Source organism: Suncus etruscus, chromosome 13 (genome assembly GCF_024139225.1).
Source record: "Suncus etruscus isolate mSunEtr1 chromosome 13, mSunEtr1.pri.cur, whole genome shotgun sequence".
Classification (NCBI taxonomy): Eukaryota; Metazoa; Chordata; class Mammalia; order Eulipotyphla; family Soricidae; genus Suncus; species Suncus etruscus.
The window spans coordinates 94,627,728-94,655,575 of record NC_064860.1 but is presented as its reverse complement, the minus strand read 5'-3'; the positions used below and the strand labels follow the sequence as shown (position 1 = coordinate 94,655,575).

General features: G+C 45.5%; 1 protein-coding gene and 1 pseudogene across 1 annotated transcript in view; both read left to right on the top strand.

Moving 5' to 3' along the window:
* The window catches only part of KCNJ6 (potassium inwardly rectifying channel subfamily J member 6), a 218,934-nt gene that overhangs the window by 146,711 nt on the left and 44,375 nt on the right, over nucleotides 1-27,848 (top strand). Inside the window, exon 3 of the mRNA XM_049785398.1 lies at nucleotides 13,284-14,204. Within this exon, the coding sequence (XP_049641355.1) occupies nucleotides 13,284-14,204 (921 nt within the window). The remainder of the gene's footprint in view (nucleotides 1-13,283; nucleotides 14,205-27,848) is intronic.
* Nucleotides 1,132-1,228, top strand: LOC126026887 (uncharacterized; annotated as a pseudogene).

Here is a 27,848-nt window from a genome sequence, read left to right as displayed (position 1 = left end):
GAGCCCCAGTGGGGAATCCAACCTGTCTATCAGGAACCTCAGCACTTTCCTGCACTTTTTCAGGGTGCAGAGTGGAACCTCCAAAAGATCAGGCACTCTCCTTCCAACTCCAAAGCTTCATTCATCTCCCACTGTAAAATATAAATCCATGAGTTGTGAGATCACCCCACACACCATATCTCCAACCCCAGGCACATGGGTTTGAAGAAGCACAGTAGCAACAAAGGATTAATAGACCACTTCAGTCGGGAAAGAATCAAAGAGTCAGTGGATTTTTCACCTAATCATCTCTCTGCCTTAGCCCACAAGCCAGAACTACCTCTTCTGGGGCCGGGCGGTGGCGCTGGAGGTAAGGTGCCTGCCTTGCCTGCGCTAACCTAGGACGGACCGCGGTTCGATCCCCCGGCGTCCCATATGGTCCCCCAAGAAGCCAGGAGCAACTTCTGAGCGCATAGCCAGGAGTAACCCCTGAGCCTCACAGGGTGTGGCCCAAAAACCAAAAAAAAAAAAAAAAAAAAAAAAAAAAAAAAAAAGAACTACCTCTTCTTTATTAAACCAATACCCATTCAAGCAGATGGGGCAGGGTGGAGTTAGATCCAGGTAAGGTTTTACAAATCAAAGGAAGAGGCTTAAGGGAAAGAGAAAGATGGAGAAGGCCTTTGTTTGAGGGTTAACTGCTCGGTGTCATCTTGCATCTCACCTTCTCCATGCTGCCTGGGTCAGTGAATTCCACTTTCAGCTATGCTTTGTCTCTGCTCTACCAGAACCTTCTATGCCTCTGTCCATAGTCATAGTACCCATGTACATGGCTTTGGGGGTTTTGCTTGTTTGATGTTTTTAATGTAGTTTTACTTTATTTAAAGAAAACGTGTCATATAGTTGACATAGTTGGCCATAATACATTTGTTTCGAGATAAGTGAAAGCAAAAGTATTTGAAAAACAATAGAAAGAAAAAGAAAGAGAGAGAAGGAAAGAAAGGAAGGAAGGAAGGAAGGAAGGAAGGAAGGAAGGAAGGAAGGAAGGAAGGAAGGAAGGAAGGAAGGAAGGAAGGAAGGAAGGAAGGAAGGAAGGAAGGAAGGAAGGAAGGAAGGAAGGAAGAGAAAGAAAGAAAGAAAGAAGGAAGGAAGAAAGTGCTTGCTTCAGCAGCACTTTGGAATGATACAGAGAAGATTAGCATGGCCCCTGTGCAAGGATGACACGCAAATTTGTGAGGAAAGAATGAGGAAAAAAGTACAGTAGCAAGCACATTTGAGTGATCCCTGAGCACAGAACCAGAAGTAAATAACCCCTGAGCTCTCTTGGGAGTGGCCCCAAATCCAAAAATTAAATAAAAGTGAATACAGTAAAGGCCTAGTCTTCACTTCTTCCCCCACAGCCTCTCCAGGCCGCATCATACCTCAACGCCTTCAACTGAGCCTCATGTCACCCAACACTTAGCTGACTCCAGCTCTGTCCAAGCACTTGTTGCCTTAGTGTTCCTGAGTCTATGGGGTTAAGTTGAGGCAGGTGTTGGGCGGGGTTTTCTGAGGTCTGATCTGCAAGGAAGGGGTGTGTGGAGCTTGCTCCTGTGGAAAGCAGGAGGGAGAAGATCCTTGCTGTAACCCTCCAGTTCTGGAGGACTAACTCTACTATCTCTGACCTGAGATGCTCTCTGTAGTCCCCCCCCCCCCCACCAGCCCTTCTTCATGTCTTGTTCCCTCTGTGGTCATGGTGCCCTGGTGGTGTTTAGGGTCCATTGTCCTCAGACCTGATGGGACCTCGATTCTGTCAGAGATCTGAGATTTGGGATAGATGGACATGAACGTGGGGGAGCTGCTACTGGACCCCTGGCATTCGTGGGTTCCCATATCCAGGCCGAGACTAGCAGACATATCACAGGCCTCAGTGGAATTTGTTTAAGTTATTCGAAATAGAAATAGCTTTTTGTTTCCCACTGGTTTTCTAGAAGATGGTGTATAATAAAGGAAATTTTAAAGATAGAAATATCAGAAGGGAAAGCAAAAACACCCACGCGCTTACAACTCCGAGAGAGATAAATTAACATTTTGGAGAGCTCGCTCTTTTCTCTCTTCCTGCGCACTCTTTCTCACTCACTCTCTTTTGCTCAATCTCTTGGAGATCTCTCCCTTTTCTCTCTCTCACATTCTCATACTCTCTCTCACTTTCTATCTTTGGCTCTCATTCTCTTGGAGAATTCTCTCTCTTGCATTTCCACACTCTTTCACTCACTCTTTTGCCCTCATCCTCTCTCAATTGTTTCTATGGCTAGCTTGCTTGTTCTTGCTCTAACTCTTACTCTTTGTCTCCTTTTGTCTCTCTGTCTATCTCTCTGTCTCTGTCTCCCTATCTCTGTCTGTCTGTCTGTCTCTCCCTCTCTCCCCCTCTCTCTCATTCTCTCTCACTCTCTCTCTCTCTCTCTCTCTCTCACACACACACACACACACACACACACACACACAAAATCTCTCTCCTGCGCATACTAACATTGCTGCAGATAGGAAGATATGCATTGATGACCATTTGCTCCCTGCTCTGCGGGATTTCCACCCTACACAGTCAGGACTACGGGACACACCATGAAAAATGCTCCCGAGTTTCATAAAGGGGTACTGAGCCTCAGGGCACAAACACTTCTGCCAGACCGCAGATAAATGGACTGAAACACACATGATCCCAGCACTTGGCACAGTTTCCTTCTCACACCCTCAGGGAGATGAGAAGAGGGTACACAGCTGCTCTCCTGCTGAAAGATGAAATTAGGGGGAAGCGGGCAATTGTGGGGGATGGATGTTGAGATATGGGGTGTGATTTCATTTTGTTTTCTTTTTTTTTTTTTGATTTTTGGGCCACACCCGGTAATGCTCAGGGGTTACTCCTGGCTATGTGCTCAGAAGTTGCTCCTGGCTTGGGGGACCATATGGGACACCGGGGGATCGAACCGCGGTCCGTCCAAGGCTAGCGCAGGCAAGGCAGGCACCTTACCTTTAGCGCCACCACCCGGCCCCCGTGATTTCATTTTCAAAGCGAGGTGTGACCCTCCTTAAGAAGATGATCTTGGGGTGGGTGAGATAGCATGGAGGTGGGGTGTTTAACTTGCATGCAGAAGGTTGGTGGTTCGAGTCTCGGCATCCCATGTGGTCCCCTGAGCCTGCCAGGAGCGATTTCTGAGCATAGAGCCAGGAGTAACCCCTGAGTGCTGCCGGGTGTGACCCCCCCCAAAAAAATAAGATTATCTTTGGGGCCAGCAGTAGAGTGTTTGCCTTGCACGCAGCCAACTCAGGACGAACTTGGGTTTGATCTTCAGCATCCCCTATTGTCCTCCAAGTCTGCCAGGAATGATTTTTTTTTCTTTTTTTTTTTTTACTTCTTTCTTTTTGTGCCACATCCAGTGACGTTCAGGTGTTACTCTTAGCTATGCACTCAGGAATCGCTCCTGACTTAGGGGAATTGGTCAATCCTAGGTTAGCATGTACAAGGCAAAGGCCCTACCACTTGCTCTACCACTCTAGCCCCCAGGAGCAATTTCTGAGCACAGAACTAGGAGTAATCCCTGAGCACCACCAAGTGTGGCCCAAATCCCCTCCCCAAAAATAAGGTGATCTTTTCGCAGAGAACTGAAGGTCCCAGATAACAATCTTCCTTTTTAATGGCCGCGTAGTATTCTGCTGGTCACTGTCCTTTGCCTATGAGCTAGGGAAGCAGGGCTGAGAAATGCATCGTCATTGCGTGAATGACACAGAGTTAGATAACTACAACTGAGGTGACAGTCAGATGTACCTCAGGCTGTGGAGAGCAGCCTCAGGGGGCACACCCCACACACAGGGTCAATTATTCACCAAGACACCATCCAGCAGGAAGAGACAGGCTGTCTTATTTGTGTGCCCCCAATGTTGACGAATGCTTCAGTCAGTTCTCATGTTCACTTCCATACCTGAGACTGTCACAGTATTCTCTGAGCCCTGTGCATGATCACCAGTGATATTATTGCTTTTCCGTCCATGGCTAAGCCCGGAATTGATCATCCAGGTGCCAATTCATTTCTTTTTTTGTGATACCCACTATAACCTACTTCTCAGAGAGACACATTCTTTCCTGTGTGAGATGATAGAAACACACACACACACACACACACACACATCACACACACACATACACATATGCACACCACTGTGTTGGTTGGTTATTTTTTTTGTCGCCTTCAGGATTTAAAAATGCTGTTATATTTGCAGTGTTTTTCCTTATCCAGAACAACACACTTCCTTTGCTCCTGGATCCTGTGCATTTTTTTTCTTCCTTTTAACTTGCATTCATTATTTTTCCTATGGGGGAGGGTATTTGTTATTTTGGTATATCAGGAATATAAATACATATATATGTAAATCAGAAATTTTATATATGTTACGGATTCTCATATTGTGAATATTCCCCTCCCCGTTTTTTGCATTTTAAGTGTTGCTAGGGACCAAAATAGCTAGTCTTTAAAATGGTTTCTATATTCCTTTTGTTGCTTGGTTTGTTTTCTTAGTTTTTGGGCCACACCAGGCACTGTTCTGGGCTTACTCTTTATTCTGGGCTCAGGAATCACTCCTGGCAGTCTCAGTGGACCACTTGGGCTGTCAGGGATCGAACCTGGGTGGGCCGCATGCATACAAGCACCTTACCTGCTGTACTATTGCTCCAGCCTCTGGTTTCTGGATTCATAACATGATTAAAAGACTTCCAGCAGGGTAAAAATCCTTGTTAAACTTCTTAGAAATGGTGGGTTTAGAAATAACCCAGCAGGTAAAGCACTTACCTTACACTTGGCCAACCCAGGTTAAGTTCTTGGCTCCCCCTAGGGTACCCTAAATCCCACCGGAACTAATCCCTGAGCACAGATCCAGGGGTTGACCCAAAACCCAAAATAATAATACTGATCAAAAAAAGAGAAAGAAAATAGTGGGGCTCAGTTCGTTGTTTTGCATTTAACTCCTACCCCACTAGAATTTATTGCGGTGTAAAGCATGAGGAGGGACACACCTCGCTCCTTCCAAGTGGGCAGCAGAGGGTGAGCCCTGGCAAGCTCTGTGCCCACCACAATTCCCAGTGCTCTGCTGTCCCTCGGCGCCCTCTCTCCCTTTCCCAGCTCCCATCTTTTCCTCTGCTTCCTTTCTCCTGGAATTGGTCAACCAAAATCTCTTCTCCCTCTGCTGAGAATAATATCCCTGGGTGCTTGGAGACCCCAGGAATCTGGAACTCAGACCCCTCCACATTAAGCTTCCACCCCTTACCTGATTCCTTCCCAAGGAGAGCTCAGCTGGAGGTAAACAGATGCTGGACCCCTGCCCTGCTCTGGCCCCACTCTTCAGCTCCTCTCTGGTCGGATTTTACGAGTTCTGCTTCCTTTTGCCCCCAAATCCTTTACTTCCTCTTGGTCCTCCCAGTGGATTTCTGACTTCAACCCACATCCACTTGACTTCACCAAGCTCAAGCAGACCCAAGTAGACTCCAGCCTGGTCCCTGTGCTCCATCCTGTCCAGACCATGTGCAAAGTGTTGTTGTTGTTTTGTGTGTGTGTGTGTGTGTGTGTGTGTGTGTGTGTGTGTGTGTGTGTGTGTGTGTGTGTGTGTGTGGTCTGCAAAGGCTAGAATATGCAAATGCTTTTTAGTTTTTTTTTTGTTTTTTTTTTTTTTTTTTTTGTGATTTTTGGGTTACACCCGGCTGTGCTCAGGGGTTTTTCCTGGCTCTGTGCTCAGAAACTGCTCCTGGCAGGCACGGGGGACCATATGGGAAGCCGGGATTCGAACCAATGACCTTCTGCATGAAAGGTAAACGCCTTACCTCCATGCCATCTCTCCGGCCCCATGCAAATGCTTTTAAGATAACTTTGACAGCCCTCAGGAGATATTCAGCCAATCCCTACCCCCTTTGAAAAGCAAGCCCCTGGGCTAGAAAGCCAGCTAAGAGGCTGGGCATAGGCTTGGATTGCCAGAGTCCAGGTCTGATCCCCCGCACGGCCTAGTACCCCAAGCACTGTGAGGAACTCACAGAGCTTGGAGTAGCCTCTGAACACCACCTGGTGTGACCCTAAAATTATTAAATGAAAGAAAAAACAAGCTCCTTTGTTTGGCAAAGAAGCCTTCAGTGTCTAGCCTGGATTTCATACATGTAATCATCTTCCTTCGACTCACTCATTTTCCTCCCCCTCTCTTTCATTCCCATACATGTGTGCTCTCTCTCCATCTCTCTTCCTCCCTCTTTCCCTCTCCCTCTTTCTTCCTCTCTCTCCCTGTCTCTCCCTGTCTCTCTCTCTTTCTCTCTCTCTTTCTTTCTCTCTCTCTCTCTCTCTCTCTCTCTCTCTCTCTCTCTCTCTCTCTCTCTCTCTCTCTCTCTCTCTTTCATGATGTTCTTGAGCCAGCCCTTCCTGCCCTCCACTCAGACAGGTGCAAGCCCGATCTTGCTGATGACTTCCTGGGCTGGTGTCCCTGGCCTCTGCTTTTATGGTGCATTTTTGCATGGAGGAACCTGGATCCGCTTGGGCAATTGCCTTCGTCAACACTGTGCCTTGCAAACATTCTGTCCAGACTCAGAATTGTCCTTTCATCCCTTGTCACCTCTGAGGAGTGGGAAGCCCAGTGTGGCCCTGAGCTAAATCCATAAGGCCCAAACAGATCCCAGGTTTCTTTTCCAGGAACTTTCCCAGGTTCCTCCTTTATGGTTATTCTGGGCCAGACATGGGATAGCTGTCTTCGGGGACTTGGTTTCCCATGGTCTCAGCCCCAGAGCCAGCCTGTACCCCCAATTCCTAGAACTCCCTCAGATGTTGGCTCCCTCAAATCTCTAATTTGCCCTGCTAAAAAGTTCTCTAGGATTTATTGGAAAATTCCACTTTCGTTTGGTTTAGTGTTTAGGCCACATCCTATAGCACTCAGGCATTACTCCTGGCTCTGAGCTCAGAAATTACTCCTGGCAGGGGCCAGAGCAATAGCACAGTGGTAGAGTGTTTGTCTTGCATGCGGTCAACCATGGACAGATCCTGGTTTGATTCCAGGCATCCTAGGTGGTCCCCCAAACCTGCCAGGAGCGATTTCTGAGCCCAGAGCCAGGAGTAACTCCTGAGTGCTGCCTAGTGTGACCTCCCCCCAAAAAAGAAAAGAAATTACTCCTGGTAGACTCAGGGGACCTATGGGATGCTGGGGATTAAACCTGGGTCAGCTGCTTGCAAGGCAAACACCCTCCCTGCTATACAATCTCTCCAGGCCTGGAAATCCCTTCTATCCCTGATGATAAAGACATTGAAAAAATATGCTTGTTTAACTGTAAAGGATCCTGGTGAAGTTGGATCCCAGGCGAGTAGACCACTCACAAAAAAGAACCCAGCAGCCACTTTGGGAGAGTAACTCCATTTATTGTAGGTGGGAAATGGATGTTTATAGTAGGGGGAAGTAAGGTATGGATTCTGTGTCAGCCAATCGGGTGGAACGTGAGAGGGGATTAAAATAAGGTGTGTACTTTTGCTTTTAGGAAAGACAGGGTAAGGGGGTGCAGAAAAGCAGGGTGTGTGCTCCTGTGCTCTGGATGTTAAAACAGGATAGTTTTTTTTGTTTTTTTTGTTTGTTTGTTTGTTTGTTTTTTGGTTTTTGGGCCAGACCCGGCGGTGCTCAGGGGTTACTCCTGGCCGTCTGCTCAGAAATAGCTCCTGGCAGGCACGGGGGACCATATGGGACACCGGGATTCGAACCAACCACCTTTGGTCCTGGATCGGCTGCTTGCAAGGCAAATGCCGCTGTGCTATCTCTCCGGGCCCAGGATGTATTTTTTAAGGTGATTAGCTACACTCAACCATCAGGAAAAAGTAGGCTTGAAGGTATGAGAGAAATGGATGAAATCCTAGGAAGATGAGGGAAATTGGCTGAGATCTGAGGGCATAAAGGGGAATGAAGGAGGGTGATGAAGATCCAGACCACACACATGGATAACCAGAGATGAGCAGCTGAAGCAGAATAGTTCCTTAGTTCTGTGCTCTTCAAAGCCACATCAGTCTTCGCTGCAATTTAACTTGTGTGAGCTCACTTGTTCGCTTGCTTGCTTGCTTGCTTGTTTACAGATATAACAAGAAAAGGACCCTCTGTTTAGAGGAGAATTGGGGACTACCTGAATCAACTCCTTTCTCCTTCACCCACGTTGGGCTATAAATTCCATTTCTTGAACTTTCCTTAACAAAATGGAAATGAAAGCACCTCCAGCACACAGCCCGCTTCAGGATCCTAATATTCTTCAGCCCCTTCATTTGTTGGCGTTAATGCTGGATTTTCAGACACGGGTTTCATAGACAGCTTGAAATGGAAGGATGTCCCCTCAGTGGGACATTTCTGCAGCCCCACCCCCAAACTACACCCCAACTTCAGATACAGGAGCATTGATGGAGGGAAAGTCTCTGTGTTGGTCCAAGGTTTCTGAAGTTTCGAATATTTTCAAGCATGAAAAGCTTGAAATTCAAATAGTTCATGCTTGAAAATATTGAGTAATAAAGATGCTCAGACTCAGGGTTAGAAAATAGAAAAGTTTATTAGAAAATAGACGAGAAAAGAAACTCGCCATGTGGGGAGAAATTTAATTGCAAGACTAAATTAAGTCTGGCTCGTTTTAGGGGGGGTTAATTAATAAATTTTCACTTGAATCACCATGTACTCTGATGTTCAATGTTGTGGAGTTTTATAGGAAAACTGGGTCTTGGTATGATTTGTCAAGTGATTAGAATGTTCCTGAGAATTTGACAACATTTTGGCTAGTGAAGACCTTCTAGTTCTCTGTGAGATCCTGTGCCTAGGTACTGCCCATCATCTCCTGGCTAGAACCTGGGGAAACAGAACTTTCTGTTGTCTGATAATAGCCTAGGAAGTAGCAGGAATGTTGAACATGTAGGAGGCAGCTAACCTGGAGCTGCTTCTCTTAAGGGGAAACTGAGACTTCCTTTCTCCACCAGGAGACCAGCCTCTCAGCTGGCTGTGCACCTTGGCTCAGTTTAGGTAATTTGATCATCTTTCTCCAACAGTGGAGAGGAGAGGGAGGCAGAAAGGAAAGACAGAGGGACAGACAAAAGATAGAGGGAGGGAGGGAGGAGAGGAGAGAGGGAGTAAGAGACCTACAGAGACTAGAGAGAGACACATCACAAGGAAGAGAGGAGAGAGGGGAAGGAGAAGAAAGGAGAAGAGAGAGGAGGGCAGAAACCAAGTTCCCTGCACAGATACAAACAAGTTCAGGCTAAGCCAACACCCCAAAAAACATCCCTAGCCCAGCCAGCTAGGTCTCTGGGTTCTGCAGTCCCCTAGGACTTTCTCAAGCCACAGGCTGGCCCCTGAAGGAAGGGCACTGCCGGACTGGCACCTAGCACAGAGCCAGCCTTGGGAGCGAGGAGGGAGGCCCCTTAGACAGTTAGTTCCCTGGGCAGGTGGCGTGGGAAGCGCTCAGAGGTGGCAGAGTGGGTGGAAAGGGGGCATCCCCGCCAGCTGCAGCTCTCCAACCATTCTGGCAAAGGCATTGACTGCCTCACCCCCTCCATTCACACCTGGGCTTCCCAGAAAGAAAGCGGTTCCCCAGCCTCAGCTGCCTCCCTCCGCGCACATTTGCGATCCAGCCGGAGGCTGGGGCTCCCTCAAGGCTCAGACCTGCCAGGCTCCCCGCCCTGCTCCCCACTCCACCCACGCCTCCTCCCGCCCGCCTCCCGGGCTGCCTTCCAGCACCCCCTGGTCCAGGGATTGTCACTTTGCAGGGAGGCATTTGTTTGGCTTTCTCTCCAGCCTGTGCGTTCCCCCCACCCCCAACACACACACACACACACACACACACACACACACTATCCATTGGCTTTCTCTCCTGCCTGTGCGTGCCCCCCCCCCCCCACCCACACACACACACACACACACACACACACACACACACTATCCATTGGCTTTCTCTCCAGCCTGTGCGTTCCCCCCACCCCCAACACACACACACACACACACACACACACACACACTATCCATTGGCTTTCTCTCCAGCCTGTGCGTTCCCCCCACCCCCAACACACACACACACACACACACACACACACACTATCCATTGGCTTTCTCTCCAGCCTGTGCGTTCCCCCCACCCCCAACACACACACACACACACACACACACACACTATCCATTCCAAGGTCTATACCTCCTCTGCTCCCCACTGGGCATATGCACCCCCTCACCTGCAGGCAACTGCACTGACTGTGCTAGAGTCTCTGTTGCTTCTATGTTTGTTTGTTCTTAAAAGGCACGAAAGTGGCAATTGCCTCCGTGTGGCTCGGCTTCCACCCTGCCTGTGCCCAACTGATTAAGCACACACACACACACACACACACACACACACACACTCACAGAGGCACCATCAACTACTCCTCTTTCTCACATTGTCCCCTAATTCCCATGCTGTCCCCTAACAGCTCAGTCTTCTCTCTTGGGGTGCTAGAGGGCATCAGTTGGGAAGTTGGGTAAGAAAATGCTTTTAGGCACCAAACAGGAAACCTTTGTTTGGCTCTTGTTTCAACAAGATCCCAGAAACCCTAAAAGAGGATCTCCTAAATCCTAGCCTCCCCCCCAGAAAGCACACGCCGCTCATACTTTCCTCACATCCATATGCAACTCACAATCCACTCACACTCACACTCCAAGATGGCTGCCTGTGTGCAGCTGACCGGTGACCCATGCATGACCTTGTGTGCAGTTCGATCCCCAGCGCTGAATATGGCCCCCTGAGCCCCTCCAGGACTGAGCACAGAGCCAGGAACTTGCCTTGACTACCATGAGCTATAGCAGAACCTGCCCCTCAAAAAAAAAAAATAATAAGCATACCAATGGGAGTGAGAGGGATAAATGTCCTCTATGATATTTTAAAGTATTTTCCGGGAGGGCAATGGAAGAGCACTAAAAGGGACCTAAGAAAGGTTGAGAGACCGGTGTGTGTGTGTGTGTGTGTGTGTGTGTGTGTGTGTGTGTGTGTGTGTGTGTGTGTGTGTGTGTGTGTGTGTGTGTAAAGGCATTTGGATGGCAGGGTGATGCAAGAGTGGGGACGTCTTTTCTCTATTGTTGTCCATGGTTCTCAGGTTCCGCAATATTTTCAAGAATAAAAATATTGAATAGTTGTGATGCTCAAATTTGGAGTTAGAAGGTAGATATGTTTATGGAAAGTTAAAGAAAAGGAAAAGGAATTCCTCACATGGGGAGGAACTTGGCATTGGACTAAGTTAAATATGGCTTATTTGGTGGGGGGGGGGGAGTTATAGGAAAATTGAGTCTTTGTATAGACTTTAAAGTGTTCTTTTCATTCCTTTACAAAGAATGTCAGGATCCTACAGAGGGTCTGGCTGGGCTGAGTCCTTTGGGTTTGGCCATTGGCCTTAGACATGCTTTATTCTCTTATCATCTTGGGTGGGACACAATTCTACCATCCACTTAGAACGTTTAAGATATTAACCAGTAAAAAAAAAAAAAAAAAAAAGATATTAACCAGTGTAGTTATTTCTCTAACTGCACTCACCACTCTTTGTGGTGAAATAACTCCACTAACAACAATCATGACAATGTCAACGAGTGAGAGAAGTAGAATGTCTGTCTCGAACACAGGCTGTGGCTGGGGAGGAGGGAGATGGGGGCATTGGTGGTGGGAATGTTGCACTGATGAAGGGAGTATTCTTTTTATGACTGAAACCCAACTACAAACATGTGTGTGATCATAGTGTTTAAATAAATATATTATTTAAAAAATAAATAAATAGGGGCCGGAGAGATAGCATGGAGGTAAGGCGTTTGCCTTTCATGCAGGAGGTCATTGGTTCGAATCCCGGCATCCCATATGGTCCCCTGTGCCTGCCAGGGGCAATTTCTGAGCCTGGAGCCAGGAATAACCCCTGAGCACTGCCGGGTGTGACCCAAAAACCAAAAAAATAAATAAATAAATAAATAAATAAATAAATAAATAAATAAGTATTAGCCAGGCCCTTGAGGATGCAATGTGCACACAACCCTTCGTAACAGTCAAAGGAGACTGATTACTGACAAGGGGAAACTGAAGCTTCTTCTTTCAAGCAGTGATGGCCTTGTGCTTTTATAATGTCAAATCATAACTCCCCACACTATTGTAAAAAATGGCGCCTCAAGCATATCAAAACTATGATTGGGGGGCCGGGCGGTGGCGCTGGAGGTAAGGTGCCTGCCTTGCCTGCGCTAGCCTAGGACGGACCGCGGTTCGATCCCCCGGCGTCCCATATGGTCCCCCAAGAAGCCAGGAGCAACTTCTGAGCGCATAGCCAGGAGTAACCCCTGAGCGTCACAGGGTGTGGCCCAAAAACCAAAAAAAAAAAAAAAAAAAAAAAAAAAACTATGATTGGCCCAGGACATCTAGGATCTGTGGAGCTGGGCCAATGAGCTCAAGTATCAGCAGTGATGGATCCTGGATGTGACTGCTGGGACTTCTAGAAGTATAGAGGCTCTGGGGAAGGCTGCCTGCCCTGGCTCCAAAGAGTCCCTGGAAATCTCAGCCACGAAACTGGCAACCCTGAAGTTTGGGATGATTAGGAAGGAGTCTCTGCAGAGATGAGTAGAAAAGCAATGAAGTTGAGCCATTGGTGTGAAGGTGGTTGTGAAGGGTGGTTGCAGCTACCAAGCCTTTAGTAGGGTAAGGGAACTTGTCCTGTTCCCCTCCCAAGGCAATCAGCTGCAAGACAAGTATTTCCGTGTGGGTCTGGAGCAGTGGCTCAAGCGGTAGGGCATTTGCCTCGCACATGCTAACCTAGGACGAACTGTGATTTGATCCCCCAGCGTCCCATATGGTCCCGCAAGCCAGGTGCAATTTCTGAGTGCATAGCCAGGAGTAACCTCTGAGCATCACCAGGTGTGCCCCCCCCCCCCAAATAAAATATAGCCATGAGTTTTCATAGTTTGGTTTGCTTCTATTTCCAGAACTCAATGAGTCTATGGCTCTAAACTAACTGCTTTGGGGGGGGGGGAGGCGTGAAGACATTGTCTTCTCTTTCTCTCTCTCTCTCTCTCTCTCTCTCTCTCTCTCTCTCTCTCTCTCTCTCTCTCTCTCTCTCTTTCTCTTGTCTGTCTCTCTCTTCCTTTTTTTACCTTTTAACACTGGTTTACAATACTGTTACTGAACGGGTATTATGCCTATCACTTCCCCTCCTTTCAACCCCATAGTTTCTTGCCCCGAGTGATCATTTCATTTCCCAACTCTCACTGAGCTTTTTTTTTTTTTTTTCCTTCTCTCCAACCACCAGCTAACGTCCTCGAGGGCGACTCCATGGACCAGGATGTCGAGAGCCCCGTGGCCATTCACCAGCCAAAGTTGCCTAAGCAAGCCAGGGACGACCTGCCCAGACACATCAGCCGTGACCGGACCAAGAGGAAAATCCAGAGGTACGTGCGCAAAGATGGCAAATGCAACGTCCACCATGGCAACGTGCGGGAGACCTACCGCTACCTGACGGACATCTTCACCACCCTAGTGGACCTCAAGTGGAGATTCAACCTGCTCATCTTCGTCATGGTTTACACAGTGACCTGGCTATTCTTTGGGATGATCTGGTGGCTAATCGCCTACATCCGAGGAGACATGGACCACATAGAGGATCCCTCATGGACTCCCTGCGTCACCAACCTCAATGGTTTTGTCTCTGCTTTTTTATTCTCCATTGAGACCGAAACCACCATTGGCTATGGCTACCGGGTCATCACGGACAAGTGCCCCGAGGGAATCATCCTCCTCCTCATCCAGTCCGTGCTGGGCTCCATCGTCAACGCTTTCATGGTAGGGTGCATGTTTGTGAAAATATCACAGCCCAAGAAGCGGGCAGAGACCCTGGTCTTTTCCACCCATGCGGTGATCTCCATGCGGGACGGGAAGCTGTGTCTGATGTTCCGTGTTGGGGATCTCAGGAATTCCCACATCGTGGAGGCCTCCATCCGGGCCAAGTTGATCAAATCCAAACAGACCTCGGAGGGGGAGTTCATCCCTTTGAACCAGACGGACATCAATGTGGGTTATTATACCGGAGATGACCGTCTGTTTCTGGTGTCGCCACTCATCATCAGCCATGAGATCAACCAACAGAGCCCTTTCTGGGAGATCTCTAAAGCCCAGCTACCCAAAGAGGAGCTAGAAATCGTGGTCATCCTCGAAGGAATGGTGGAAGCCACAGGTAAGATGGCGCCCTTCCTGGGTGACCAGCATAGTTGTGACATTCTTAGTTACATCCTAACACGAGCCTCACTGTTGATACCTTGTGCTCTCTCCAGGAAATAGGTTGCCTTTGTTAGTACTCGCCCAACTTCCATCCACCAAAGGTTCTAACCATTTAACTTTGAAAAGCCCTTTGGAAAACAAATGAATAAGCTATTTCGAAAATGCCAATTAATAGATCTTGAACTTCCAGATATTTGCTTAATCTCAAATTTGATCTGTCTCTAAAGAAATTTTTTGAATGGCTTTAAAACATGCCTTGATTTAAATGCTTGGCTTTATTCAACGCTAAGTCAGTGGAAGCAGGGCTTTCCAAGGAAGCCTGACAGATTGCTTTAATAAAAGCGCAATTTCATTTCTTCTTGGGGAGCCATCTATAAGATCCGCAGCGTTAGTTCTTCTTTCACGTCCTCTTTTATGTCCGTTAGTGCCTGGTAGCTTTCTCAGTACTCTACGAGGGAGCCCCCTGGTAGACCTAAATCTGCAGACCTGGTTAACCACCACTCAGAGACAAGAAAAACAAGGACAGCTCTTCTATCATTCTCCTATTGACCCTTCTGTTGTTCATGGCTAATCATCTGTGTGCTTCAGGGAAGGTGCCCTGTTTTTGTAGCAGAAAAAATGATCTGCTTTTGCTGAAATCCCTGCTTGTATCTAAATTCACACACATTGCAATTCCATACACTGAGCAGGTTCTGCCCATCCCTGTCCATCTGTTCCTCAAAACCCAGCCTTCAACTCTAACATAGGCCACTTCACAAGAAAACTATCAGCTAGAACCCTACTGCATTCATCTCTTTCCTGTTCTGGGTTATTGGCTTTAGACTTGGTGTTCTGTTGACTTCTATAACCTGCCTTTCTGTGCTGGGAAGTCCAGACTAGACTTCATATCATTGCTTCTGCTCAGTTTGAAAATGAATCCACCCCTGGCCCCAGACAAAGTCTGCTCAGTTCTGTGGGCTGGAGAGATAAGTCTTGTGCATGGTTGACCCAGGTTTGATCCCCAGCATCCAATATGGTCTCCGAGCATTGCCAGGAGTGACTCCTGAGTGCAGAGCCAGGAATAAACTCTGAGCACTGCCAGGTGTGACCCCAAAAACAACAACAAAATAATAATAAGCTGGGCCGGAGAGATAGCATGGAGGTAAGGCGTTTGGCTTTCATGCAGAAGGTCATTGGTTCGAATCCCGGTATCCCATATGGTCTCCCGAGTCTGCCGGGAGCGATTTCTTTATTTTTTTTTTAATTTTTTTTTATCTTTTTTTTTTATTTAAACACCTTGATTACATACATGATTGTGTTTGGGTTTCAGTCATATAAAGAACACCACCCATCACCAGTGCAACATTCCCATCACCAATGTCCCAAGTCTCCCTCCTCCCCACCCGACCCCCGCCTGTACTCTAAACAGGCTCTCAATTTCCCTCATACATTCTCATTATTAGGACAGTTCAAAATGTAATTATTTATCTAACTAAACTCATCACTCTTTGTGGTGAGCTTCCTGAGGTGAGCTGGAACTTCCAGCTCTTTTCTCTTTTGTGTCTGAAAAATATTATTGCAAGAATGTCTTTCATTTTTCTTAAAACCCATAGATGAGTGATCGTAGAGCCAGGAGTAACCCCTGAGCGCTGCTGGGAGTGACCCAAAACCAATAATAATAATAATAATAATAATAATAATAATAATAATAATAATAATAATAAGCTGAGTCCAATTATCCCTTTGAATCAAAGTCCTTGGTCTCCTCTCTCTGCCTGCCTGTCTAGGAATGGGGGAAATAGTGAAAACCATTGCAGGTGATTTTAACAATGAAAAAGTGAGGCAAAATCCTTGGCTACAAAATGAGAAAGCGCCTTTCCATGAACCTGAAGAAGTTTGAACCTAATCTAAAGATAATTGTTGTCAAAGCTTAGTGGCATGCAAGTGAACCTTCCTTCCTACACCTTGAACTTTGCGATGGAGCCATGAGACAATTAACCAGGGGCAGGAGGAACAGAAGGAGGGAAGGAACTCTGAACTTGGAGCTCTCTCGGCATAGTCCAGAAACCTAACCCACCAGAACACAGAGATCGGGATCCCCCTAGTGGTAGTAACAAGGAGCAGCTTCTGGCAGGCTGCAGTTTTGATATTCCAAGTCTCCCTTTCTCAACAGAGAGTGAGGGAGGGCAGAAGAAAAGCCTCTTTATCAAGTTGTGTCTCTGAGCTCAAGTAACAGAGTTCAGCCAAGCTGAAACCACTAGAGCTCTGCCCTCTGTTACTGGGGTTGATCTGCGTTTTCAATGGCCGGGGCTCCCTCCAACCAAAGCCTGAGCTTCAAGAATAAATGAATCCAGAATAAGCAAATTATCTCTGTGATGCCCCTGAGTGGGAATTCTCCGGGGGGCAGACCCTGTCTTTCCGATGACAGCTTGTAATGAACAAGTTTTTCCAAAGAGAGAAATATCACTTGCTCGGTAATTAACAGTAAGACTTGCCTCTTAGCATTCCTCGGCCTTTCAACTGCTTTCCTAGAGAAAATTAGGACGCTGCTAGCAAAAGGGGGCTCAGTCCTATTCGTGGGAGAAAAACCACTATCCATTTTCCTTTACTAAGAAAAAAATTGTTGGCGGTGGAATACAGCAGGGAGGGTGTTTGCCTTGCATGTGGCTGGCCCGAATGATCCCCAGTATTCCATATGGTCCCCCAAGCCTACCAGGAGTAATTTCTGAATGCAGGACTAGCAGCAATAACCCATGAACACTGCTGGATGTGGCCCAAAACCAAATAATTAAAAATTAATTTTGGGAAAAGATAGTACACTGGGTAGTGCACTTGCCTTGCATGCAACCAACACAAGTTAACCCTGTCATTCCATATGGTCCTCTGAGCACTACCAGGAGTAATTCCTGAGTGCAGAGCCAGTGCAGAACCTGAGCCATCATCAAGTGAGTGGCCTAAAAACAAATTTAAAAAAACCATAGATTTGTGTTTCTGGAAAGTGAAGGAATGATCTAGAAAATTCCAGGCTTTTCTGCCAGCTTGAGATCTTCCTATTAGGATTTGTGCGATTTAGTGCCTCTCACATAGGTCAGTGTTAAGGCTTAGCAGGAGGTTTTTTCTTCATGAAAGAAAAACACACACAACTAGAATTTGTGTGTACCCAAGAGGTATGGATTATTATAGGATTATGCATCAATATACGTTAAGGACTCGACAGTGGTGAGGATGTGGGGCAGATACTCCTACAAAGGAAAACAAAATCACAGGGTCTAATTATTGTAGGGCAAGGGGGCAAAGCAGGGACCACCGAAACAGCAAACTGACTTGTAATACCTTCCTCTTTCATACATGGCTTCATTCAGGAAATCTTAGCCATGGGCTGGAAAGAAGTAACAGTCGGGACGCAAACCTAGCAAGAGTCTAGCCGCTGTTTACCTCCTGTCCCCACACCACACACACATACAGCTTTGCTAATTGTGGCCCTGAAAGCCCCTATCACTTCTGGCATGGCCTGGATATTCCCCAACACTGTAAGGCCCTAAACAGCACCATATCTTTGGGTCTTTGCATTCAAATTCTGGCTTGGTTGTGAAATGCTGGTAGATCCACAGGTCCCCTTAGCAACACTTAGGAGCCCTACTTGAGAGAGATAGACAGAGAGAGAAATTGAGAGAGAGAATAAAAAAGGCTGAGTTAACTAGCTTTTTGTTTTGTTTGGAGAAATACTCAAGAATTACTCATGGCAGTGCATGGAGAACCATATGGGGTGCTGGGGATCTTTCCTATGTCAGCCATTTGCAAGACAAACACTCTACTTCTGTGCTATCCATTGTTCTAACCACTCTTAGTTAACCTGAACTTGATGTGTCCAATTATTTCTCTTAAGGGATGTCCCTTCAGGCTGAGCCCCACACTAGGACCAGAATGCCAACCCATCATCCAGACCTGCAGATCCAAGCATACAGGCTTCCTGGAGCTCTGAGCTTGTCCTGGAGTTGGGTGACCACCAGGGGTTGCTCAATCCATTAGGTCCCTTCAGTCTGGGATAGCTGGTGTTCCTTGCCATCCAGCACTCCAATACCAGCTACACTGAAGCATGGCACTTGCTACCAAATCTTCACAGTGAGCTGGTGCCTAGAAGGTAGGAAGCACCCCTTGAAGACAGGAAGTAGACTTTCTCCATCTGGGTGGTCCCAGTTATCTACTGGAAGAGCTCTGAGATCAGCACCTCTAAAGAGTGAGCCTTCCACGTGGGGTGCAGGGCTGAAGTCTGGCCCCACCTCGGGTGAGAGGGACAGGCATGGTGACCTCTCAAGAACCTTCCAGTCACACCATTCTATTTTGGAAACTGAATCAAGCCCGAACCATCCTGACACCCGCCACGCAGACATCTGGGAACATCTTGGCCGTGCCTCGTCTCCCAAATATATTTTTACAAGGTCCCTTTATGTTCCTGCCACGTGGGCCATTTGGAGCTAGTGATGTTTGCAGAAGGGGTTCATAGCTGCGTAGACAAGCACGCTCAGCAGCTGTGGAAAAAGCGCATGAAAATAGTAAAGCATTCAAAGAGAGTGTTATTTATAGAGGCCCCATTGGCCTGGAGGCCAGATGAGAGCTCCTCTGAACCGGGAAGAATGCCAGCCAGCTCCTCTCCTCACGGTAGCCTTTTCTGGTGGATGAATTTTCATATTTACCCCCCCCAACAATTATGGGGTAAACAGGGCAAGCAACCCTTCCCAACACCTCCTCAACTTTGCTCCATTAGCATCAACCCCCCCTTCCATTCTTTTATTTTACAATTTTTATTATGGAAACGATAGAACTTCTTCAAGAATAGTAAGAATTAATTTTATTAATTTTATTAACCCCCATGTTAATAAATTCATCATTGTGTATATAATTGTATTATATGCAGTCTTCTATACAATATACAATATATCCATTAACTCATTCAGTATCTACACAAATATCCATTTATGAACCAAATTTACTTCTTCTAGGTCAACTCTTGGGATACCTAAAGCTCCCCCAAATCATACCTTTTTTGGAGGGTTACACCTAGCAGTGCCCAGGAGTTACTCCTGGCTCTGTGCTCAGAAATCAGTCTTGGCAGGCTCGGGGAACCCTATAGGATGCTAGGGACCGAACCTAGGTTGACTGCATACAAGACACCCGACCCTCTGTAGTATTGCTCTAACCTCTAAATTATACTATTTTATCTGAAAAGATTCCACTCTATGAAGACTCTTTCTAGAAAATAAGAATAATGTCACTATGACAACTAGTCATGATCATTTTGTAAGTTCTAGTATTAACATGTTCCAACATTTTTTTTGGATTTTGGGGGGGCACACTTGGTGATGCTTAGGGGTTACTCCTGGCTATGCGCTCAGAAATAGCTCCTGGCTTGGAGGACTATGTGGAACGCTGGAAGATCAAATCATGGTCCGTCCTAGGCTAGTGCCTTACCACTTCACGCCACAGCTCCAGGCCCTCTTTTGATTTTTTTTTTTTTTTGGATGTTCCAACTCTGTTATACCTTACTCTGCACATTAGATGTGCTGGCCAGATGAGGTCAGTGCCCAGTGTGTGACTTCTCAGAGAAGCCTCCGTGTATGAATACCTCTTCCATCATGGGTCTTATTTTTCTTTCCCCTTAAGTTTCAGTTAAAGAAGAAAACATAAAATATTTCAATTCTGCAAAGATTTGATACTGGGGGCCGGAGAGATAGCATGGAGGTAAGGCATTTGCCTTGCATGCAGAAGGACGGTGTTTCGGAATCCTGGCATCCCATATGGTCCCTCGAGCTTGCCAGGAGCGATTTCTGAGCTTCGAGCTAAGAGTAACCCCTGAGCACTGCCGGTTGTGACCAAAAAAGATTTTGATACTGACAGATCCCAGAGTGGAGGGAAGAAGGAAGCTAATGAGGTGAAGATGGAATAATTAACACTCCAAAGAACAGAGGGGATGTGAGCGGGACACAGGGAGGGAAACCTAACTTTGGTGAGAATCCTGGACAAGTGTGGGCAGACCAGAAGAGGGTAAGGACAAACAGTGATCCGTGTAGGGATCCACGTAGGAGATCCAGGTCCTTCCCTAGAGGAGTAAAGGAGTTTACATGAAGGAGGTGTAGCTGCCTACATCGACCACAGGTCACAAAAGGTTTGTTTGTTTGTTTGTTTCACTTTGTTTTTTGTTTTTTGGGCCACACCCAGTGCACTCAGGGGTTACTCCTGGCTATACGCTCCTGGCTCAGGGGACCATATGGGACGCCAAGGATCAAACAGCAGTCTGTCCTAGGTCAGCGTGTGCAAGGCAAATGCCTTACCGATGTTCCACTGCTCCAGTAAAAGTTTTGAGTTGAACAGAATCTTTGTCCAAATCTTAATGAGATGATGAGGAAATGGGTACCCAACTAGTCCAATAAATCCAATGACCTTGGCTGAGGTCAAAAATCCATTGGCAGGGGCCGGAGAGATAGCACAGCGGTAAGGCATTTGCCTTGCACGCAACCGATTCAGGATGGACAGAGGTTCGAATCCCTGCATCCCATATGGTCCCCCCAGCCTGCCAGGGACGATTTCTGAGCACAGAGCCAGGAGTAACTCCTGAGCACCATGGAGTGTAACCAAACAAGCAAACAAACAAACAAAAATCCATTGGCAGTGCAAGAAACTGGCACCAGTGATGACTTAGTTCAACCTCCACATTGAGTGTTGTTTTTTTGTTTTGTTTTGTTTTGTTTTGGCATCATACATCCTGCCTGTTCCTGGAGACTTTGCACAGAAATGTACCCCCAAAAGACAGCTGGTGTCCCATGCACAGTTTCTTCATTTCCACCAATAATTCCTCTTCTCCTTTAAGGTGTTTCTGTGAGTGTCCCCAGTTACTAATTCATCTTTAAATTCTTTGTACATTCCCATGAGTTGTTTGGGGTTTTATGTTTGTTTCTTATTTTGCAAACATCTATTAAAAATGAAGATGTATAACTAAACAGCTCTGAAGTGAAAACACAGTTAAGTGCTGTCTAACCAAAATGCCCTTGGAGGAATACAGTGTTCCCTCCCATCTGACTTCTAATCATCATTTTTCTCTGATAGAATAAAAATGCCAATCTAGTTAGTTCTTCCAATATTCCTCCATCTCTAGCACCCATTGTCCTTCCTCACATGGTAGCTGCAGTTCTATAGTCAAGTGGGTTGTTTCATGCTTTCTCTCTTTATCTCGCTCTCTTTATCTGTCTCTTCAGCCCCCATATAACTGCTCTGGGGGAGGTGGAGTCTTGTACCTATCTATTCATCTCCCCTTTCCAACTCCCCATTTAAGATTGTTATTTCCTGATTAATTTTCACCTTAGTTGCCATGACCAATGATACGGGATGTTAAAGAAAGTGTTTTATGACTATTATGGTATTGTCAATATCTTTCATCGGGTGCCAGAAAAACTTTGCTGTTTTAGCCAGAGAGATAGCACTTAGGGAGTTTGCCTTGTAATCAAGCATCTGGGATTCAATCTCCGCCATCCCATGTGGTTCTCCAGGCACCACTAGGAGTAATGGAGTAATTCCTGAACCTAGAGTAAGCCCTGAGCATTGCTGGTGTGACCCAAAAACCAACAAACAAGAAGAGTTAAGTCTTAAAGGATTTTCTATATAATCCCATCATATAAATGTTTACTTATATCTCTTGTTATCTTTATCTTATTATCTTTAGAGTTTTAACGATTTTTGTTTTGTTTTAGGCTCCGTTGCCTTGTTTTCTCACCTGTAAAGTTTAGATTTGTCTCTTATAAGTAGCAGATGGGGTTTTGTTTCCTGATCGATCTGGCCATGATGTGCCTTTGATTCGGGGAATTCAGACCACTTTGACTTAAAGAAAAAAATTATTTTCTTTCTTTCTTTCTTTCTTTCTTCTTTTCTTTCTTTCTTTCTTTCTTTGTTTTTACTTTTGTTTTTGTTTTGGCCACACCTCGTAACACTCAGGGGTTACTCCTGGCTATACGCTCAGAAATTGCTCCTGGCTCGGGGAACCATATGGGACCCTGGGGATTGAACCCAGGTCTGTCCTAGGTCAGCCACGGGCAAGACAAATGCCCTACTGCTGAGCCACCACTCCAGCCTCTTAAAGAAATTATTCATTCTGGGGTTCCTTTTGATCTCCCTCCTCTCCCCACCATTTTCTGGTTGGTTTGTTTATTTATTTGTTCATTTAATGTATCTTCCTGCTTCTATGTGGAATTACCTTGCCTTTTATTAAAAAAAAAAAAAAAAAAAAAAGACTATTCAGCATTTCTAGCAGACCTGGTTTAGAGGCAGTGCATGCCTTTACTTACTACCGTATTTTCCGGTGTATAAGATGACTTTTGAAACAAAGAAAAGTCAACCAAAAATCAGGGTCGTCTTATACGCGGAGTATATCTCGAAAAATGTTTCAATATGCCGCGAAACGAAAATTGTCTGAATATTGCCACAGAACAAATTTTTCAACTCGATCCTTCACCAATCACTGCAAGGCTGCTCGGTCCGAGCCTCTCTCACTCAGCCTCTCTCACTCAGCCAATCTAAGCAGGCTTTTGATGCATGCAAATTAGACCATTTCTGGACCCAAATCTACACTGTCAAAAGCCTGCTCAGATTGGCCAGAGTCAGAGAGGAAGTCTATGACAGTATAACCTTTGGACCTTTGCTTGTTGTGATTGGCTCACTGTGGTACATACAGTTGCAGCACAGGAACGTTCTGTCTGATACAGGGAATATAGGCCTAAACCTATTGTTTAACTGCAAAATTAGGGAGTCGTCTTATACACCGGCAAATACGGTATTTGTTTTTGATGACTTCACTGCTGAGTGATCATCTCACAAGACCAAGATACTTGGATAGAAGTCCTTGACACTCAAGACTTAGAATACAGCAACCCATTCTCTTCTGACCCGCAGTGTTTCCTTTGGAAAGTCTAATGGAAGTTTTATGAGGTGAGATTCCTTCATACCTGGGTCTTTGCTTTCCTCTTACTGCCTTTAAGACTTTTGGCTCTTGCCATTTTTACTGCACAGTGTTATGTTTTTCTGTTGGTGTTTACTTCATTTATAACTGTTAGGACTTCCCAAATCACAGTATATATTTCCCTCCTCATATCTGGGGAGTTCTCCACTATTATTTCTTCCACCTTCTATCTTCTGTCCCCTTCCTCTCCTTCTAAAACTATTATAATGCAAATATAAGTGGTGACCTCTGGAAACTGTTCTGTAAATCTTACGTGGCTTCTTTATTCTTTGAAAAAAATGTTAAAGAACCTTAAGAGGCCTTACCCTTTTAGTAATACTTTAATATATGATTAAAGGCCCTTAATTTTCCTTTTTAAATAAATGTATTAATTGAATCACGATGAGATAAGGTTACAAAGCTGCTCATGATTGAATTTCAGTTATACAATGTCTAAAACCCTTCACTGGTGCACATTTCCTGACACCACTGTCCCCCATTTTCCTCCCACCTTCCCTTAATCCTCCTCCCTGCATTTGTTCCTTACGAGATCGACCCTCACATCTGTGCCCCTAACTATGACCAGCAGTGATCCCTGGACACAGAGTCAGGGGTAAACCTAAGCACTGTTTTGTATGGCCAAATAAAACTTTTAATAAATCATAAAATATAAATTACTTCTCTTTTTTCTGCTGTTTTGATGATTTCCTCTTTCCTCAAGGTCACTGATCTGATTTTTTTGTTCTTCTAGTCTGCTGCTGAATCCCACCTTTTTATTAGCTCATTTACTATACACTTTAGTTCATTTATTTCTGATTGGAGTTGGTTCATGCATTTCTTCATTTCACTGAAAATACATAGGATGGGGGCCCGGAGAGATAGCACAGCGGCGTTTGCCTTTCAAGCAGCCAATCCTGGGCCAACGGTGGTTAGTTCAAATCCCGGTGTTCCATATGGTCCCCCGTGCCTGCCAGGAGCTATTTCTGAGCAGACAGCCAGGAGTAACCCCTGAGCATTGCCGGGTGTGGCCCAAAAAGAGAAAGAAAGAAAGAAAGAAAGAAAGAAAGAAAAAGAAAGAAAAAGAAAGAAAGAAGAAAAAAGAAGAAAAAAAAAGAAAGAAAAGAAGAAAGAAAAAGAAAGAAAAGAAAGAAAGAAAGAAAGAAAGAAAGAAGAAAGAAAGAAAGAAGAAAGAAAGAAAAAGAAAGAGAAAGAAAGAAGAAAGAAGAGGGAAGGAGGGAGGGAGGGAGGAAGGAAGGAAGGAAGGAAGGAAGGAAGGAAGGAAGGAAGGAAGGGGAAGGAAGGAAGGAAGGAAGGAAGGAAGAAGAAAGAAGAAAGAAAGAGAAAGAAAGAAAGAAAGAAAGAAAGAAAGAAAAGAAAAAGAAAGAAAGAAAGAAAGAAAGAAAGAAAAAAGAAAGAAAGAAAGAAAAAAGAAAGAAAGAAAGAAAGAAAGAAAGAAAGAAAGGAAGAAAAAAGAAAGAAAGAAAATACATAGGGTTGTTGCTTGGAATTCTTCCACATGAACTTAAAAAGTTCCAGTGTGATTGAAATTCTTCCCTGGATGAGGGTGAATTCCTCCTATTCTTAACTATATCTCATTCTTTGTCATATCTGGGAAGAAATTCAAGTATCAGCTGGCTGGAGCACCAGCTAGGGGGTGTTCAAGCTGACAAAATTGAGGCAGGATTTATGCCTTTGAGTTTTGTTTTGTTTTTGTTTATTTGTTTGTTTGTTTAGGTCACACCTGGCAGCTCTCAGGGGTTACTCCTGGCTCCACGCTCAGAAATTGCTCCTGGCAGGCACGGGGGACCATATGGGATGCCGGGATTTGAACCAATGACCTTCTGCATGAAAGGCAAACTCCTTTCCTCCATGCTATCCAGCCCCACGCCTCTGAGTTTTGTATGCCTGGATGCCCTTTGAGGATATGTTGCTGTAAGTGCCACATACAAACTTCAGTGCTAAGGTATAACTGGTTGGGCTCTGACCTAGAATGTAAAGCTTCTGGTGTGGCAACAGAGATGAAGTCAAGGTTTGGATGCCTTGAGTGGTGATTAGGGATAATGGTTACTTGTACCTTGGTGGATAATAATCAGGTCACTAGTCCCCCCCTGTGCCTGAGAATTCATTTTGGGAGGTCTTGGGTAATAGTCAGGAGCCTGGAGATCCCATCATCTGCCTGTGTGGCTGGATAGCATGTACGGTGACCCCAACTTACTAGGCAATTAGCACCTCCATCACCACATTTGCCCTCTAGAGATGAAGTTCCATCAAATGCCTTGTATTGCCTTGTTAGCTGAGATCTTTGGAAAGCAAGACCCACTTGCTGGCAGATGACAGTAGACTGGGAGAGACTGAATCTGTTGTCTTGGCTAAGCAAGTGTCAGACAGTCCCTACAAACTTGCTCTGTTATTGGCCTAGTTGGATAGGACTCACCTCAGGAACTGTGGTCCTCAGCCAGACTGAGAACCCCAATAGATAAGTGGGGTGGTTCTGCATTGACATCTGAAATCCTAAGGACTCCAGTGAAAATCTCTAGAATTATACTTTTAATGCTATTTTCTTTCTTAAATCACCATGAGATTTATAGTTACAAAGTTGTTCATGATTGAGTTTTAGTCATACAATACCCAGCACCCTTCACCAGTGAATATTTCCCACCACCAGCATCCCCAGTTTCCCTCCTGCCTTTCCCCCATGTCCTCCCCTATGCTCGCCTGTATGGCAGGCATTTTTCCTCTCTGTCTCTCTCTCTCTCTCTCACGATCACTCTGTCTCCTCGATCACTCTGTCTCCTCATTTTTTTTAGACACTGTGGTTTGGAATATAGTTACTAAAGGGATATCATGCATATCACTTTCTCTCCTTTCAGCATCAATTTCTTGTCCAGACTGATCATTCCCAACTCTCATTGTCATAGTGCTCCCTTCCCTGCCCTCACTGCACTTCTCTACACAGCCATTAATCCAAAACAAAGGTGTTCCACCATTTTCCTCTTCCCTTAAACTTCTTCCTTTGGTATGTAAAAGTCCACCTGGATAATTCGACCTTTCTCCTCCTGGTGGATGGGTATTGGTTTAATAAAGAAAAATCAGGGGGCTGGAGAGATAGCACTGTGATGTTTGCCTTGCCAGCAGCTGATCCAGGACCTAAGGTGGTTGGTTCGAATCCCGGTGTCCCATATGGTCCCCCGTGCCTGCCAGGAGCTATTTCTGAGCAGATAGCCAGGAGGAACCCCTGAACACTGCCAGGTGTGGCCCAAAAAAGAAGAAAAGAAAAGAAAAATCAGTTTTGACTTGATGTGCTCAGAGATACCACAAGGCAAAAAGTCACTGACTTCTAACTGAAGCTATTCTTTCCTAAATGGCTGCGTTTATTAATTTTTCACAGATACCATGCTGCTTCAGACCCGTCTGCATGGGGGTTATCTCACCATGTCTGGGATTTATTTTGCACACTCCCACACTTATAAAGATAGATAGATAGATAGATAGATAGATAGATAGATAGATAGATAGATAGATAGATAGATCTATATATTTTGGTTTTTGGGCCATACCCAGTGATGCTCAGGGGTAAGCTTCTGGCTCTGCACTCAAAAATTGCTCCTGGCTAGGGGGACCATTTGGGACGTTGGGGGATCAAACCATGGTTCATCCTATGGTCAGCCACATGCAAGGCAAACACCCTACCACTGCGCCACCTCCAGCCCCTATAAAGAAAATTTTTAAAATTTGAAAGACACATGAATATTTTTTTAAATTTATTTAAACACCTTAATTACATACATGATTGTGTTTGGGTTTCAGTCATGTAAAGGACACCACCCATCACCAGTGCAACATTCCCATCACCAATGTCCCAAGTCTCCCTCCTCCCCACCCGAACCCCGCCTGTACTCTAGACAGGCTCTCCATTTTCCTCATACATTCTCGTTATTAGGACAGTTCAAAATGTAGTTATTTCCCTAACTAAACTCATCACTCTTTGTGGTGAGCTTCCTGAGGTGAGCTGGAACTTCCAGCTCTTTTCTCTTTTGTGTCTGAAAGACACATGAATATTTTTAATAGGTAGAACTCAGCCATGCCTCAACATCAAGAAACCAACTCTCCTTTCTTCTTGAAACTTTAGGTTTGAGTGGTCTACTTGGAGCTTCCTTTGAAAATACTTGTTCCAGGGGTCAGAGATAGTACAGCAGTAAAGTGTTTGCCTTGCACGCAGACAATTCAGGAAGATGGTGGTTCGAATCCTGGTCTCCCTTATGGTCCCCTGTGCCTGCCAGGAGCAATTTCTGAGCCCAGAGCCAGGAGTAACCCCTGACAGGCACCAAGTATGACCCAAAAACAAAACAAAACAAAAAAAGAGATAAAAAGAAAATATTTGTTCCAATAGAATATATCCCTCCAGTGTTGTCTACAGAAAAACTGAGGACAACTGCTCCCCAAATGTGGCAGATTTTTTTGTAATTCTCATAAACTTGGGTACACAGCGTTCTGATTCACCAAATTTCATAACAATCTCAGTTTGAGAATTTTAACAAGCTATTCTAGAGACTAGAATTACTGACTTCTTCACAACTTCTCTAAGAGAAAAATTACTGTAACTCTGTTAAATAGTATAGCTCTGTTAAACATGTTCTG